This window comes from Heptranchias perlo, chromosome 5 (genome assembly GCF_035084215.1).
Source record: "Heptranchias perlo isolate sHepPer1 chromosome 5, sHepPer1.hap1, whole genome shotgun sequence".
Taxonomy (NCBI): Eukaryota; Metazoa; Chordata; class Chondrichthyes; order Hexanchiformes; family Hexanchidae; genus Heptranchias; species Heptranchias perlo.
The window spans coordinates 34,383,956-34,401,320 of NC_090329.1; the positions used below are offsets into that span (position 1 = coordinate 34,383,956).

A 17,365-nucleotide genomic window follows, 5' to 3' on the forward strand; every position below is an offset into this window, starting at 1 on the left:
GATGGTGTAGGAGGGAGGGATTTAGATTCCTGGGACATTGGGACTGGTTCTGGGGAAGGTGGGACCTGTACAAGCGGGACGGGTTACACCCGAGCAGGACCGGGACCGATGTCCTCGCAGGGGTGTTTGCTCATGCTGTTGGGGAAGGTTTAAACTAGAATTACAGGTGGATGAGAACCTGAGCAGGGAGACAGAGGAGGGGGACACAAGGATAGAAACAAAAGATAGAAAGGGAAGAAGTAATAGTGGAAGGCAGAGAAAACAAGGGCGAAAAACAAATAGAGCCATAGTGCAAAATAAAACTAAGAAACTAAGATGACTAGCAATCTTAAAAAGACAAGTCTAAAGGCATTGTGCCTTAATGTGCGGAGCATTCGCAATAAGGTAGATGAATTAATAGGGCAGATAGATATTAACGGTTATGATATAGTTGCGATTACGGAGACATGGCTGCAGGGTGACCAAGGATGGGAACTGAACATCCAGGGGTATTCAATACTTAGGAAGGACAGGCAAAAAGGGAAAGGAGGTGGGGTAGCGTTGTTAATAAAGGAGGAAATCAATGCAATAGTGAGGAAGGATATTGGCTCGGAAAATCATGATGTGGAGTCTGTATGGGTGCAGCTAAGAAACACCAAGGGGCAGAAAACATTGGTGGGGGTTGTCTATAGGCCCCCAAACAGTAGTGGAGATGGACGGGAGGACATTAAACAAGAAATTAGAGACGCATGCAAGAAGGGTACAACTATAATCATGGGTGACTTTAATCTACATATAGATTGGTCAAACCAAATTAGCAATAAGACTGTGGGGGAGGAATTCCTGGAAATGTGTATGTGATGGTTTTCTAGACCGATACGTTGAGGAACCAACTAGAGAACAGGTGATTCTAGACTGGGTATTGTGCAATGAGAAAGGATTAATTAACAATCTTGTTGTGCGGGGTCCCTTAGGGAAGAGCGACCATAACATGATAGAATTCCTCATTAAGTTGGAGAGTGAAGTAGTTGAATCTGAAACTAGGGTCCTGAATCTAAATAAAGGAAATTACGAAAGGATGAGGTGCAAGTTGGCGATGATAGATTGGGGAACTTTACTAAAAGGGATGACAGTGGACAGGCAATGGCTAATATTTAAAGAACGTGTGCAGGAATTACAACAATTATTCATTCCTGTCTGACACAAAAATAAAACACATAAAATTGGAAAGGTGGCTCAGCCATGGCTTACAAAAGAAATTAGGGATAATATTAGATCCAAAGAGGAGACATATAAAATTGTCAGAAAAAGCGGCAAGCCTGAGGATTGGGAACAATTCAGAATTCAGCAAAGGAGGACAAAGAGATTGATTAAGAGGGGAAAAATAGGGTATGAGAGTAAACTAGCAGTGAACATAAAAACTGACTGTAAAAACTTCTATAAATATGTCGAGAAAAAGATTAGTGAAGACAAATGTAGGTCCCTTACAGTCAGAAATGGGGGAAATTATAATGGGGAACAAAGAAATGGCAGAACAATTAAACACATACTTTGGTTCTTTCTTCACAAAGGAGGACACAAATAACCTCCCAGAAATGTTAGGGAACTAAGGGTCTAGTGAGAGGGAGGAACTGAAGGAAACCAGTATTAGTAAAAGAATAGTGCTAGGGAAATTAATGGAACTAAAGGCTGACAAATCCCCAGGGCCTGAAAATCTACATCCCAGAGTACTAAAGGAAGTGGCCCTGGAAATAGTGGATGCATTGGTCATCATCTTCCAAAATTCTGTAGACTCTGGAACAGTTCCTACAGATTGGAGGGTGGCAAATGTTACCCCACTATTTAAAAAAGGAGGGAGAGAAAAGACAGGGAATTACTGACCAGTTAGCCTAACATCAGTAGTGGGGAAAATGCTAGAGTCTATTATAAAAGATGTGATAACAGAACACTTGGAGGGCATTAACGGGATTGGACAAAGTCAGCATGGGTTTATGAAAGGGAAATCATGCTTAACAAATCTACTGGAGTTTTTTTGAGGATGTAACTAGTAGAATAGATAGGGGAGAACCAGTGGATGTGGTGTATTTGGATTTTCAGAAGGCTTTTGATAAGGTCCCACATGAGGTTAGTGTGCAAAATTAAAGCACATGGGATTGGGGGCGAATATACTGGCATGGATTGAGAATTGGTTGACAGACAGGAAACAGAGAGTAGGACTAAACGGGTCTTTTTCCAGGTGGCAGGCAGTGACTAGTGGTGTACCACAGGGATCAGTGCTTGGGTCCGAGCCAGTCACAATATATATCAATGATTTGGATGAGGGAACTAAATGTAACATTTCCAAGTTTGCAGACGACACAAAGCTGGGGTGGAATGTGAGCTGTGAGGAGGATGCAAAGAGGCTCCAATGTGATTTAGACAAGTTGGGTGAGTGGGCAAGAACATGACAGATGCAGTATAACGTGGATTAATGTGAAGTTATCCACTTTAGTTGTAAAAACAGAAAGGCAGATTATTATCTGAATGGTGATAGATTGGGAAAAAGGGAGGTGCAACAAGACCTTAGGTGTCCTTGTACACCAGTCTCTGAAAGCGAGCATTCAGGTGCAGCAAGCAGTTAGGAAGGCGAATGGTATGTTGGCCTTCATTGCAAGAGGATTTGAGTACAGGAGCAGTGATGTCTTACTGAAGTTATACAGGGCCTTGGTGAGACCACATCTGGAGTATTGTGTGCAGTTTTGGCCTCCTTGTGAGAAGGATGCCCTTACCACTGAGGGAGTGCAACAAAGGTTTGCCAGACTGATTCCTGGGATGGCAGGACTGACGTATGATGAGAGATTGGGTCGACTAGGCCTATATTCACTCGCGTTTAGAAGAACGAGAGGTGATCTCATCGAAACATATAAAATTCTAACAGGACTAGACAGACTAGATGCAGGAAGGATGTTCCCGGTGGCTGGGGAGTCCAGAACCAGGGGTCACAGTCTCAGGATACACGGGGTATGCCATTTTGAACCGAGATGAAGGAGAAATTTCTTCACTCAGAGGGTGGTGAACCTGTGGAATTCTCTACCACAGAAGGCAGTGGCGGCCAAATCATTAGATGTGTTCAAGAAGGAGATAGATATATTTCTTAATGCTAAAGGGATATGGGGAAAAAGTGGGAACAGGGTACTGAGTTAGACGATCAGCCATGACCATTTTGAATGGCGGAGCAGGCCCGATGGGCTGAATGGCCTACTTTTGCTCCTATTTTCTATGTTTCTCAAGGGCAATTAGGGATGGGCAATAAATGCTGGCCCCGCCAATGACTCCCACATCCCATGAATCAATAAAAAAACAAAATTTCACTTCTAAAATAACCAATTTTTATCATGGTCAGTACCCACCCCCTTACATATCTGGTATAAGAAATTGTATAGCAATTTACTCCTAATTCAAAGTTGTTTAGTTCAAATTATCTGGTGTTTCAAATTTTTAAACAGTTAAATTCACACTTGCTGTGTTATTTATGTTGCTTAATTTAAATTATTGGATAATTCAAATTGTTTAGCACAGAAACAACTAAATTATCCCAAGTAGATTGTTTACTATTGGATCCAGATGCTGACCACGATTGGCTGAAAAGCACACTACAAAATGTAGTTCAGTGGCCTATGAGATGTCTGCTGCAGATTTTTTGATTGTAGTAGGCCACAGAGTATTGTCCATTGACGTTGTAAAACACAGACTACAGCTTGAGCACTCGTGTTTCCCTCTTCTTTAAAATTAATTGGACCTGTGTATAATAAAAATAGGATTGACTGCAATTCTCAGGTTCTAATTTGTGAATTGTTGCCCCTTGGGTCACGTACATTACTTCAAGCGTGCAGTTAATGTCTTCAATCATTGCTTTTGGCTATTATAACAATCTGGCTTGCTGTTGTACCCCCAAAATACAGCATTTGCATTTGATGACACAGAATTAAACAGTGACAAACCTTAAATAAAGGTGTATGCCATTTTGGATGCATCTTGTTACAATAAGTGGATTTAACCTGGTTAAAATCTTTTCACATTTTAATTCTCAATAATTCAAAGGAATAGCTAGGAGGAGTACCCTTTTGCATAATGCACTGCCTTATGTGTATTAACTTTAATTATTTTATCTTGGGAGATAATTTCATTGGGTTGCTTATTTTCCTTCCTGTGAAGACTTATGGGGTTTCTTTCTCCTTTCATAGTTGGTAATTTCGTAAAATAGGGAGGCATGAAAATTTATTTTACTTGAGCTTTAAATTTTCAAAAGTAATAATGTATGTTTGAACATTCATTCTTTTGTCTGACTTGTATCTTTTGATGTGTAGTTAACTTCACAGTATAATTTTTCATTAGCACCACGCTGGGATATATACCAAAATCAGTTTTGAGAGAAACCACCTGGGAATCCTTTTGTTGCTTTGAATATTTTAATGAATGTGCAATTTTTGCACCTTCTAGATTTTAAAAATGATTTACCTTTCATGCAGGTTCTTGATAATCTGGAAAATGGACTAGCTGAAGATGGAAGTATGATCAGCATATCCTCTGAGAATAGACAAGGTGTGGATTTTTAAAATACTGTGTTTTCTTATTAAAGATTAATACATGTTTTCATCATAAGTAACTATAATGTTGCATAAATAACATCGCTTCAGAACAGCCACACAGCTATCTAAATATTTTCATAGGTGCTGTGAATCATTTACCCTTCAGCATCGAGCTTAGTTTCAACTCATAATTGTGTTGTCGATTTGGGAAGTGTTTTAAAATGGTGTTTTTAAGAAAATTGTGAATGTATATAAAAGTATTTTTTTTAAAAACTACACTTAATGAAATGATAATACATTAATTGCTGCATTGCTGAAAACTGCAAAATCCTAATGAATGTAGCTAACTCCATTGCATTTTGAAGGCTTTCTTGTCACCTGTCAATAAAGCCCATAATTGTCGACCAATCTTTAGCTTAACTTATAAACACCCCACAGCTGCATGGAGCAGATAACTCAGACTGGCCAAAAATTGACAGTCTTGTGCATACCTGTGAAGTACTGGATGCACACAGTTTCGCCAATTATGCAGCTAGGGAAACTGGCAGAAAGAAGCAGCATGACTATAGGTCTGAACACAGTTGATCTGACTTCATGGCATACCTGATAATTATTTATCCCCATCATTTGCATGTGATTTTCATTGCTTGAGTTAGAATATTTCAAATTCATTAACATGCATTGGCATGTTTTCACCATTTTACCATATTAAAGGAGCGGTATTCCCCTGGTGGAACTTGCTAGTGGTAGAGTTGTTAATATTCTATTCCTCACAACCTTTAGAATTAAACTTTATTCAAACGATCATAGAGCAGGATCATACACACTGCTTCTAATCTGAGCCAAATTGATTGGGGAGGTGCTGAGCCTAGACTCCCAGCAGTTGGGGTGTGGGGAGAAAGAGTTAGTTTTGGTGACTGGCTACAGGAGTAATTTGCACCATTAAATGAGCAGGTGTCCACCCTTTTGGAAACAGAGGTTGCATATAAGAAACTGGATAAAAATTATAAAAAGGTTAGTCTGTTTCATTCTCTTCCCTCCCCCCTTAAATAAAAATAAAATGTGCTACACTGGACTTCAGATATGATGATCAATTCAGGCAGGTCCACATTTGATTATAAGCAAATTCTCACTACATCTGAGGCACCCCATGGATTTCAAACAGCCTACCTGCCTTTGCGAGGATTATAAAATGCCTGATCGCATTAAAGACTGAACAAAAATATTTCAATACTGTCAATAACTGGCAGCATCTGTCAACCACATCATCGATTTGGCCAATGAAATCTAATCAAAATTCAGAATGTAGAAACAAGATAGCTTCCAACTTCCTGAACTCTTCCTTTCACTTTCATTTCTGATTCTTTTATCACCCTCCTTTTCATTTATGTATTTGGACACGGGCAAATGAGGAGAGTCACAGGATTTGGGCAGGAGAGAGAGGACATTAGAAATCAAGTCAGATGGTGGGAAGCAAAGTATTGGGACACAGGGTCAGCAGAATATGGAGTTGAGCAGGTGTGTGGAGGTAACAGGAACTGAATGCAGTGAATAAACTGAGTTTGTCTTAGAAAATGTCACCGTTTGCTTTGTAAACTCCACATTTCTGAAACAATATCTTTCTTTCTGTCACAAATTAGTGGTACTGTACCTCCAATCATAGATCTTCTGTTGTTTCACTATAAGAAATTATTTCCCAAGTTTAGACTATGATTAGAGGTACAGTACTGTTAATCTGAGCAGTACAACTGAACCCTACCGATCATTATTAGTGAAAGCGATCACACAGGTACATACGGGCTATGGTTTTGGCAGAGATAGATTGATCATTACAATTGGTGATCACTAAAACTAAATTCCAATGTGAGGCTTCTGCTCCTTGGATGGTTCAGTGACTTTATACAGAGCATAGCCCAATCTAAATCCAAGAAAGTGCCCCTGTTCAATCTACTACGCTGGATTAGCTGATGTCAGCTTCAGTGGTGATAGGAATGCTATAATTGATCTCAGGAAGGAGGGCATTCAGCCAGAATTTCAGCTTTGATCCATGAGAAACCACCACTGGAAGTATGCAGGATCAAGCTGGACTGCGATGCCACTTGAATAGCCTATCACGATTCACTGTCAAATTTAATACAACAACGCCTTTAATGTAATTAAACGTCCCAAGGCGCTTCACAGGAGTGTTATCAGACAAAATTTGACACCGAGTCACATAAGGAGATATTAGGACAGATGAGAGGGAGGATTTAAGGAACGTCTTAAAGGAGGAGAGCGAGGTAGAAAGACGGAGAGGTTTGGGGGGGAATTCCAGAGCTTAAGGCCTTGGCAGCTGAAGGCACAGCAGCCACTGGTGGAACGATGAAAATCAGGAATGCAAAACAGGCCAGAATTGGAGGAATGCTGAGATCTTGGAGGGTTGTAGGGCTGAATGAGGTTACAGCGATAGGGAAGAGCAAGGCCGTAGAGGGATTGGAAAACAAGGATGAGAATTTTAAAATCGAGGCATTGCTGGATTGGGAGAAATGTAGGTCAGTGAGCATGAATAAAGATGATTTTGGTGAGGTATTGGAGAGTATGAGGTTATCAGAGATTAAATGGTGCTTGCAGAACTTTTTGGAAGTGGAGAAAAAAAAAATTCTATTTAATAAAAGTAAGAATGATGAGAGTTCTTCCTTCATTAAGAAAGCCACCTTTGATTTGGCTGGCTGGATGTGCTGATGGCATTGTGACTGCATATTCCTAACCCACTACATCTTGACTCCCAGCCACAGACAAGTGGTGATAGATACAAGAAACACCGGAGGCGGTGGGTTTAGTACTCTGGTAATTTTGGAATGAATGTCCTCTGGAGATGCAAAGTAGATAGTATTGATATATATCCTTAAATAACATTTAACAGGACTTACTGTTCTAATTAAAATAGCTTCCTAATATTTTGTAAATGCAGCACTGTGCATTGTACACAAGATATTTCACAAAAAGTAGCTCTTATTTATCTTGTGTATAAAATATTGTGTTATCTAAATTGCAGAGGAGTTGTCAATATAAATTTCAAGCATGGAATGTTACAAAATTTCAGTACCAGAGAGTAGTAAATGCCCATTCCTTACATTTGGCATTTTTATTTATCAAATAATGTATGATTTAGAGGTAAACTGCATGTACAATAATGCTTTTATAAAAAGAAAGACTTGGATTTTATTTGTGCCTTATGTTTCTCAAACATCTTAAAGTGCTTCATGTACAATGAGTTACGTTGAGGTGCAGTAACTGTTACGTAGACAAATATGGCAACCATTTTGCACACTGATTTGGTTCTGTAAAATGTATACTTTGCACTAAACTACTGACTGATAACTTTTGATATGGCAGCAAATTTATTTGGGATTAGCAATGGAAAAATGAGGATTTCTCAGTGCAGGCTTATACATGTCTAAGTTATTACTTACAGCAAAATCAAAAAGTTAGTTATTGTATGAAAAATATAAAATCAAATTGTAAACATTCACAGACTTCCATATTAACATTTGCACAGATTTTGATGCATTGTAGAGACACTGAAGTATGTATCCATGGTTTTAATAACAGCAGACCTTCAGTACCTTCAGGTTCTTTTGAGCTATTTGTAATTGGAGAATACTGTTAATTCTTACACTTTACAAGCAAATTTTTGTGTACAAAATTATGAGTGGCCCAGATAGAGTAGACAGGAAGTACCTGTTTCCCCTAGCGGAGAGTTCAAGAACTAGAGGACATAGATTTAAGCTGATTGGCGAAAGGATTAGAGGGGACAGGAGAAAAAACTTTTTTACCCAGAGGGTGGTGGGCGTATGGAATTCACTGCCCGAATTGGTGGTAGAGGCAGGGACCCTCAACTCTTTTTAAAAAGTACCTGGACCTGCACGTAAAGTGCTGTAAGCTGCAGGGCTATGGACCGGGTGCTGGAAGGTGGGATTAGAATGGGCACCTGGTTGTTCTTCGAGCCGGCGAGGACACGATGGGCTGAATGGCCCCCTTCTGTACTGTATCTCTTCTATGGTTTACAAGTAAAGCAACACTTAAAAATTAAATGTAAGATGTTGCATGATACCTTGGGGCTTGGTTCCTGTTCGAGTTATTTGCAGTAAGCTGCACAGACCTAAAATATACTGCAGAAAAGTAGCTACAAACATCTAAAAATGTAGGTATTGATTTACAGGGTTACCTTCAAAATAGAAATGGGACAAAAAAAACAGGTTGTGAACAGTACTCTGCGGCAGCTAATTTTGAAATAATTAGCCATTCAAACAATTCTCTGAATATTTATAGATTGGATAAATAAGGCTGCAGTTCCAGTTCAGCTGCATATGGGTTTACTTGCAATACAGTGGGTCTCTTTTTATTTTTCTATAACAACGATTCTAAGGAGAAAAAGATGTCTTTAAACCAAAAAACACAACCTCATTGTATGTTGATATACATGGGGGAGCATTGCTAATGTCAGTTGTAGCAGTAACTTGTACAATTTGCTAAATTATTGGTAACTGCTTGTTTTGCTTATTTTGATCAGTGTAAACCTGCATTATTAAACCTGGTTCTGACTGCTTCATGTGAAACTTTAGAAATCATTTCTAGCTATGCATAATTACTGTTTCCAGATTTTAATTTTAATGTCCTTTAACTATCTTCATAATTTTTTTCATTTTGCCCATTGTCACACTCTTGTTTTGGGTATATGGTGCAAGGCATGATATAAATTCATAGAAGAATAAGCTGTTTTGACTTATGTATGAATTTCACGTCCTGTGTCTTCAAATGTTGATATGTTGAGACAGGGCCAAGAATTCTGCTTTTGAAGATAAATGCTGGAGGATTGACTCCTGACAAATGGGATTGGTTCTTAGCAAAGCCAAGTAGTAAAGATGGCAGTTTAGGATAGGATCAAAAGTGAATATAAACAAACAAGGTGGAAGAGCCTAGAAGCAATTAAATTGGGCGTACCATTGAATCAGAATTAATTACAGGAAGATTTTTGACCTGGATGGGCATTTGCTTATCCTTTGTTGTTTTTCTTTGTTTCCACAAATTTTCCAGCTTCCCAAATACCTCAGTAAATGCATTAATTGAGTAGCTGAGCAGAACACATCAGATACCAAGTTTGTGCTAAGTTAGCTGATATCTGCAGGGAGTAGTAGTAGAGGGTCGACAAATGTCCTCAGCATCCCTGGATTAGGGAGAGGAAATCAGCTATTATTCCCATTACTGATCACTAATCCGGTGACCCCTGCTGTAAATGCTTGTAGGAATGTTGAGAAAGGACAAGATTGGGTTTGGCTGTGATAGTCCTCTCAATCAAATAGTCTACTGACACTTGCACTCTCGACTCACTTATCAATAATTGTCACTTGGGTGAGGACCATAGGGTGATGTGTACCCCAGTAGGGAGTCAGCATTTTCAGGTAGGAAAGGGTGAAAATTGGTGAGGAAAAAAAAAGGTCAGCTCTGGCTGTGATGACTCCACAGTTGAATAGCTCCTTAATGGCTGTCCATTGCTCCCACAAGAAGAATAGCCACTTGGCGTGTGGCCAAACTAAGGGCCAGTCCTTCACTAGTATGAGTCACTGCCTTTAAGATCATAGGGGAAAATATCAGGAGAAATTGGAGGAAGACAAAGTGGGGGGAATTCACAGTTTTATGACTCTTGATATATAAATAGGCAAGTATACCCAGCAAGTACGTAGTTCTTGTAGGTAATGCAATACAACACCTATCCTTGAGGCTACAGTTATATTAGTATGGCATAGGTAAGCTGTGAAAGTTTTAATTATTCATCAGGGCCATTCGTGTCAATGTTAACAGTGTGACCAAAGGATGTGATGTGGTGCTGCATATTGGTCTTGTATAGATTTACGTTATTTATTTCTACTTTGCTTTTATAATATATTCTGAAATACTAGCTCAATTGCTAAATTTAAATCTGATAGAGATAGCTTTTTGGCAACCAAAGGTATTAAGGGATATGGGCCAAAGGCAGGTAAATGGAGTTACATCACAGATCAGCCATGATCTTCCTATGTTCCTATGTAAATGTAGTATGTTACCTATTTGCAGTAGAATTTTTTTTAAATTCTTGCATGACTTTCATACAATTAACTGTGGTGGAGGTATAGCAGAATTTCCATCTCTTGTATTTTCCTGGCTAAGCAGATATTCTTAACAGTAACTTTTTTAAAATAGAAAATTTACACAAGCCACAAAAGGCCACAGTACCCAATACAAACATAACATTAACATCAGCTTTTATAAATCTGATTATAGCCCTTTTGTTGCTTTGCTGGAGGAACATATGGACAATATTGTTTCTTTTCCTGGGCAGTAATAATGATAGAATATTTGTAAATTAATGTAATCTATGGGCAGTGCTAACTGGTAGTTGAATCAATGAAGCCAGTAACAGAAAGCAATTACTCGTGTGCCATATCTTCATGAGATGCTCCTGTGTCTTGCAGCTTCTATGCAGTTGTGGAGGTCACGTCTGGGGCGTCTGATGTACTCCATGGCAAACTGCCTGCTGATGATGAAGGTACGTGGGTGGCAGTGAGCTGCAGAATTACCGTATATACCTGATAATCTGAGCACTTCTATGGACAAAGCAGCAGTTTAATAAATGCCTGTAAATGTGTATTGTAGGAGGTAGAATAAACCAGGAGTGTGCAGTTGATTTAAACCATATGCACTGAATAAAGTAAAGATCTCTTTTTATGCAAAAATAGCTTATGTACAGACATATGTAACTTGTTCTGAAATCCAAAGAAGCATCCAGTTCCAGAATGATTCATTTGTTATTTCTAATAAAACATTTACCAAAGAACCAGTACACATGTCATACTGCAGTGGATGCTCAAAGATGAATAAACCAGTATTGATATGAAAATTACCTTTCTTTACTGGACATATGCTTGTGCAATTGATCATTGCAGTGCTTGTAACAAATATTTACAACAGAAATTGAATATTTTGGGGGAAAAACCATGGGAAGGATACAGTAACACTCTTGCAATTTAGATAACTTCTATAGCCTTGACATTTATGTGTTTTACCATGCTAATTATGATATCTAAACTCTTCGATTGTGTTGCTGCCTTATTTAAAATTCTGCTTTATTCCAACCAATACAGTGAGATACATATGTTCATGGGCTACTGTTTACCATTTTAAAAATAACCAGAGAACAGAAGATATAAATTATTAAACCAGATAAGCAAACAGTACTAACTAATTAGATAATGTAACTCCTCTGTCCAGGAAACTACAATCATTTTAATTTACCACAGCAACAGACACTGAAATTTTAGGAATGGTATCTGAAAACCCAATCTGACCAATTAATGGGTCAAAAAGGAAGGTTATCTAAAATGCCTCTTCTAAACATGCCAGGTTTTCCTATTAGAAATGCTACAAATGTGTGCCAGGGTACCAGCTGTGGTATTCTGCATGAAAAATCAGTATAAATTTATATAGGTCAATTTATTATGGTGCAGAACATCGCCCTCTGCTGTCTCATAGCATTACAATCATCACTAACAACTATGAATTCAGTTGAACCTTTTTAATCCTAATTCACTTCTGATCCTAAAATCTCAGAGCACCATTTCTGTTCTAAATGATTTAATCTGGAACAATTCAAGATATTAAAGTGCTCTCTAAGGTTGTAAAATGGGTTAAAACACCACAACTAGCTTTACTAACCCCTCTCTAAGGAAATGCATCAAAACCTTTTCATGTTTCAACTTGGTGTGAATTGACATTTTATTAATCCTATTAATGCATTGGCACGTGAATAGTCCTGTCCATTAAATAAATCCTGCTAATCACTGATGTTTATTTTACAGTATTTTTAACCAATTTATAGTAATGTCACCAATTTAGTAGCAGCATCCTGGTCCTGCCTGATTTGTTGTTGTCATGTGTATTTTTTTTGTCCCTCCAATTTTTCCCCTCCTCTACTATCTATTCATACTGAGGAACAGTCAGGCACCAGCTGCCTTCTAAAGTCCTGCTCAAGTGGCCATTCCTTTTGTGCAAATCTAAGCTGTCAATGTTCACAACCTATTTGACTGTGGGAGCATCATAGCCAGCTCTGACATGATTGTCACCAATAGTTACACACACTTACTTTCAAACAGGAATCACCAGAGAGTGATCAGTGAGAATGGTGGATGATTTTCACCTACTCCTTCCCCATCAAACCCCACCACCCCATTTGGAGGTCAGCTAATTCAGTATGGATAGAGGTTGGTCCTGAGATCTTCCTGCTCTTGGCTGAGTTCCATGCTGCAGAATACATTTACCAGCTGAGGCACAGGAGAGCCTTTGGCCACTTTGTTTTTGGATGCTTTTGCATTTGTCTGAGAGTGATTTCAGGCAAGAGCATAGTAATGTATTTGTACAAAGAAAGACCTTTGGCACCATATGTGCACAAATGAGCAGTGTGATGGCAGCTCACTTGTTTGGTGCTGCTGTATAGTACAAGAAAGATTTAGAAGTTGAATTTCAATTTTAATTTTAAGAATGTTATTGGGAGGTTGAAAAGCAGCAGTCTTGCTATGATTTGATAAACTAGCAGGTATAAGTACCCCCTTGAAGTTTCTGATTGGACTAGTTTCTGGAGCTTATAGTTGTACTGTACATACTGTTTGTTGAGTGTATCTTCCTCATGTAGCTTTGTCCATAAACAGATTAAGGTCATGAAGACAGGCAATCTGTGTAACTGAACCAGATTTGCAGAGAAGTTGGAACACAATGTGAAAGTGAGTTATTTCAGTTCTCCTGATGGTCCAACTAGCTATGTAAATAGCTGAGCAATACAGACTAGGAACGTTGCAGGTTTGATCCTGGTTTGTGTTGTTAACCAATCTCAGTTGCGATGGGGCTGTGATAGACGTGCCACAATTGTCCTCAGCACTTTCGGATAACTGTGCCCCCACATTTGAATAGCTTACTGAAACTTACTGTGTAGGTTCAAGTGAAAAGAATGGCTACTTAGTTGAGATACAAGCCTTGTGGCTATGGAACCGTACACGCTTTCAGATGAGGAGGGCTGAGGTGAAAACTGGCAGTAAATGAAGGATGGCTTCACAGTCAAACCCAATCCTGTGCACTCGCCTGGTGTTCACAAAGGAGCACTTCCAGATATTTGGTAGCAATCCCATTGGGAGCTCTGAACGATTTTCCCCCCTTAACTGAGGGACTCAGGCATATTATAGCATCCCGATGCTGCCTTTTCTGAGGTTGGCTAGCTCTGCAAGGAATGGGGTCTGTCCTGGCACCTTCCTCAGCTATTCACTGTCTTAACCAACCATCAGGAGAAATGGACTTGATACTGTCCACCTATCTCAGGACATGTTGATGTTCTGCAGTGATGACAACATTGAGTGGTACAGTTTATCTGGGCCCTGGCAAATACGTTGTGTGATCAATCACAGAACAAAATGTCACTGCATCCATCACCTGTGAACTTACCAAAAAAGTATCAAACGAACATCCACCATAATTGTAAATAAATGTACAGTTTGCAAATAAAATTAACTATCACCCTAAGTACTTTTTTCTCTAGATTTGATGGCAGTGGACACCTTTATACTTGTACTGCTCTTGATGGCATGATGGCTCTTAATACTTTTGCATTTGTGGCATAAACTACTAGCTCCAGTAGTGATATAATCATTGCTGTAAACTTTTGAGGTAGCCATGCATTTCATGCTGCATCTATCATAAAATTTATACTACATCAGGGCAAACCTAACTTGTGAATTTGCTTTTGCGCATTCTTTGTCAGCAATCCTTTTTGGTGATTTGCTGGAGATGTTAATGTTCCCCTATCATGTCGTTCTGAGAGATGGCCGAAATCAGTGCCTTGGACGATATGGTGCTAATATACGTTACAGGAGTGGCTGCAGATTTAACTTCCTGTGTGTAAGAAATCTGGTATGGTCAATACCCCAGATTACATTTGCCACCTGGCTCTAACTGTTCAGTGCTTATGGCCAGGGAACATACTGTTGTGTGGATATAGTCTGTTCTCTGGTTGATGACCAGAGTCTATTATAAAGGATGTGATAACAGGACACTTAGAAAATATCAACGGGATTAGACAAAGTCAACATGGATTTATGAGCGGGAAATCATGTTTGACAAACCTACTGGAGTTTTTTTGAGAATGTAACTGGTAGAATAGATAAGGAAGAACCAGTACATTAGGGGACGGTAGCATAGTGGTTATGTTACTGGACTAGTAATCCAGAGGCCTGGACTAAAATCCAGAGTCATGAGTTCAAATCCCGCCATGGCAGCTGGCGAATTTAAATTCAATTAATTAAATTCAATTAATTAAATAAAAGTCTGGAATTAAAATACTAGTATCAGTAATGATGGCCATGAAACTACCGGATTGTCGTAAAAACCCATCTGGTTCACTAATGTCCTTCAGGGAAGGAAACCTGCCGTCCTTACCTGGCATCAGGTCAAACATGGGCAAGGAAACCTCCTGCTGATTACCACCGACCATCCTCCCTCAGCTGATGAATCAGTCCTCCTCCATGTTGAGCACCACTTGGAGGAAGCACTGAGGGTAGCAAGGGCACAAAATGTACTCTGGGTGGGGGACTTCAATGTCCATCACCAAGAGTGGCTCAGTAGCACCACTACTGACCGAGCTGGCCGAGTCCTGAAGGACATATCTGCCAGACTGGGCCTGTGGCAGGTGGTGAGCGAACCAACACGAGGAAAAAACTTACTTGACCTCGTCCTCACCAATCTACCTGTTGCAAATGCATCTGTCCACGACAGTATTGGTAGGAGTGACCACCGCACAGTCCTCGTGGAGATGAAGTCCCGTCTTCGCACTGAGGACACCATCCAACGTGTTGTGTGGCACGACCACCGTGCTAAATGGGATAGATTCAGAACAGATCGAGCAGCTCAAAACTGGGCATCCATGAGGCGCTGTGGTCCAGCAGCAGAATTGTATTCCAGCACAATCTGTAACCTCATGGTCCAGCATATTCCCCACTCTACCATTACCAACAAGCCAGTGGATCAACCCTGGTTCAATGAGGAGTGTAGAAGAGCATGCCAGGAGCAGCACCAGGCGTACATAAAAATGAGGTGCCAACCTGGTGAAGCTACAACTCAGGGCTACATGCATGCTAAACAGCAGAAGCAACATGCTATAGACAGAGCTAAGCGATTCCACAACCAACGGATCAGTCCTGCCACATCGAGTCGTGAATGGTGGTGGACAATTAAACAACTAACGGGAGGAGGAGGCTCTGCAAACATCCCCATCCTCAATGATGGCGGAGTACAGCACGTGAGTGCAAAAGACAAGGCTGAAGCGTTTGCAACCATCTTCAGCCAGAGGTGTCGAGTGGATGATCCATCTCGGCCTCCTCCCGCTATCCCCACCATCACGGAAGCCAGTCTTCAGCCAATTCGATTCACTCCACGTGATATCAGGAAACAGCTGAGTGCACTGGATACAGCAAAGGCTATGGGCCCCGACAACATCCCAGCTGTAGTGCTGATGACTTGTACTCCAGAACTAGCTGCGCCTCTAGCCAAGCTGTTCCAGTACTGCTACAACACTGGCATCTACCCAACAATGTGGAAAATTGCCCAGGTATGTCCTGTCCACAAAAAGCAGGACAAATCCAATCTGGCCAATTACCGCCCCATCAGTCTACTCTCAATCATCAGCAAAGTGATGGAAGGTGTCGTCGACAGTGCTATCAAGCGGCACTTACTCACCAATAACCTGCTCACCGATGCTCAGTTTGGGTTCCGCCAGGACCACTCGGCTCCAGACCTCATTACAGCCTTGGTCCAAACATGGACAAAAGAGCTGAATTCCAGAGGTGAGGTGAGAGTGACTGCCCTTGACATCAAGGCAGCATTTGACCGAGTGTGGCACCAAGGAGCCCTAGTAAAATTGAAGTCAATGGGAATCGGGTAAAACTCTCCAGTGGCTGGAATCATACAGAGCACAAAGGAAGATGGTAGTGGTTGTTGGAGGTCAATCATCTCAGCCCCAGGACATTGCTGCAGGAGTTCCTCAGGGCAGTGTCCTAGGCCCAACCATCTTCAGCTGCTTCATCAATGACCTTCCCTCCATCATAAGGTCAGAAATGGGGATGTTCGCTGATGACTGCGCAGTGTTCAGTTCCATTCGCAACCCCTCAAATAATGAAGCAGTCCGAGCCCGCATGCAGCAAGACCTGGACAACATCCAGGCTTGGGCTGATAAGTGGCAAGTAACATTCGCGCCAGATAAGTGCCAGGCAATGACCATCTCCAACAAGAGAGAGTCTAACCACCTCCCCTTGACATTCAACGGCATTACCATCGCCGAATCCCCCACCCTGAACATCCTGGGGGTCACCATTGACCAGAAACTTAACTGGACCAGCCATATAAATACTGTGGCTACGAGAGCAGGTCAGAGGCTGGGTATTCTGCGGCGAGTGACTCACCTCCTGACTCCCCAAAGCTTTTCCACCATCTACAAGGCACAAGTCAGGAGTGTGATGGAATACTCTCCACTTGCTTGGATGAGTGCAGCTCCAACAATACTCAAGAAACTCGACACCATCCAAGATAAAGCAGCCCGCTTGATTGGCACCCCATCCACCACCCTAAACATTCACTCCCTTCACCACCGGCGCACAGTGGCTGCAGTGTGTACCATCCACAGGATGCACTGCAGCAACTCGCCAAGGCTTCTTCGACAGCACCTCCCAAACCCGCGACCTCTACCACCTAGAAGGACAAGAGCAGCA

The 17,365-nt window shown here is 40.7% G+C and overlaps 1 protein-coding gene across 4 annotated transcripts in view; it reads left to right on the forward strand.

The window, feature by feature from the left end:
* The window catches only part of trappc12 (trafficking protein particle complex subunit 12), a 101,001-nt gene that overhangs the window by 50,653 nt on the left and 32,983 nt on the right, over positions 1-17,365 (forward strand). For all 4 annotated transcript variants that reach the window (XM_067984206.1, XM_067984204.1, XM_067984205.1 and 1 more), the window contains 2 exons: positions 4,488-4,560; positions 11,039-11,112. In XM_067984206.1, coding sequence (XP_067840307.1) covers positions 4,488-4,560; positions 11,039-11,112 — 147 coding nt within the window. The remainder of the gene's footprint in view (positions 1-4,487; positions 4,561-11,038; positions 11,113-17,365) is intronic.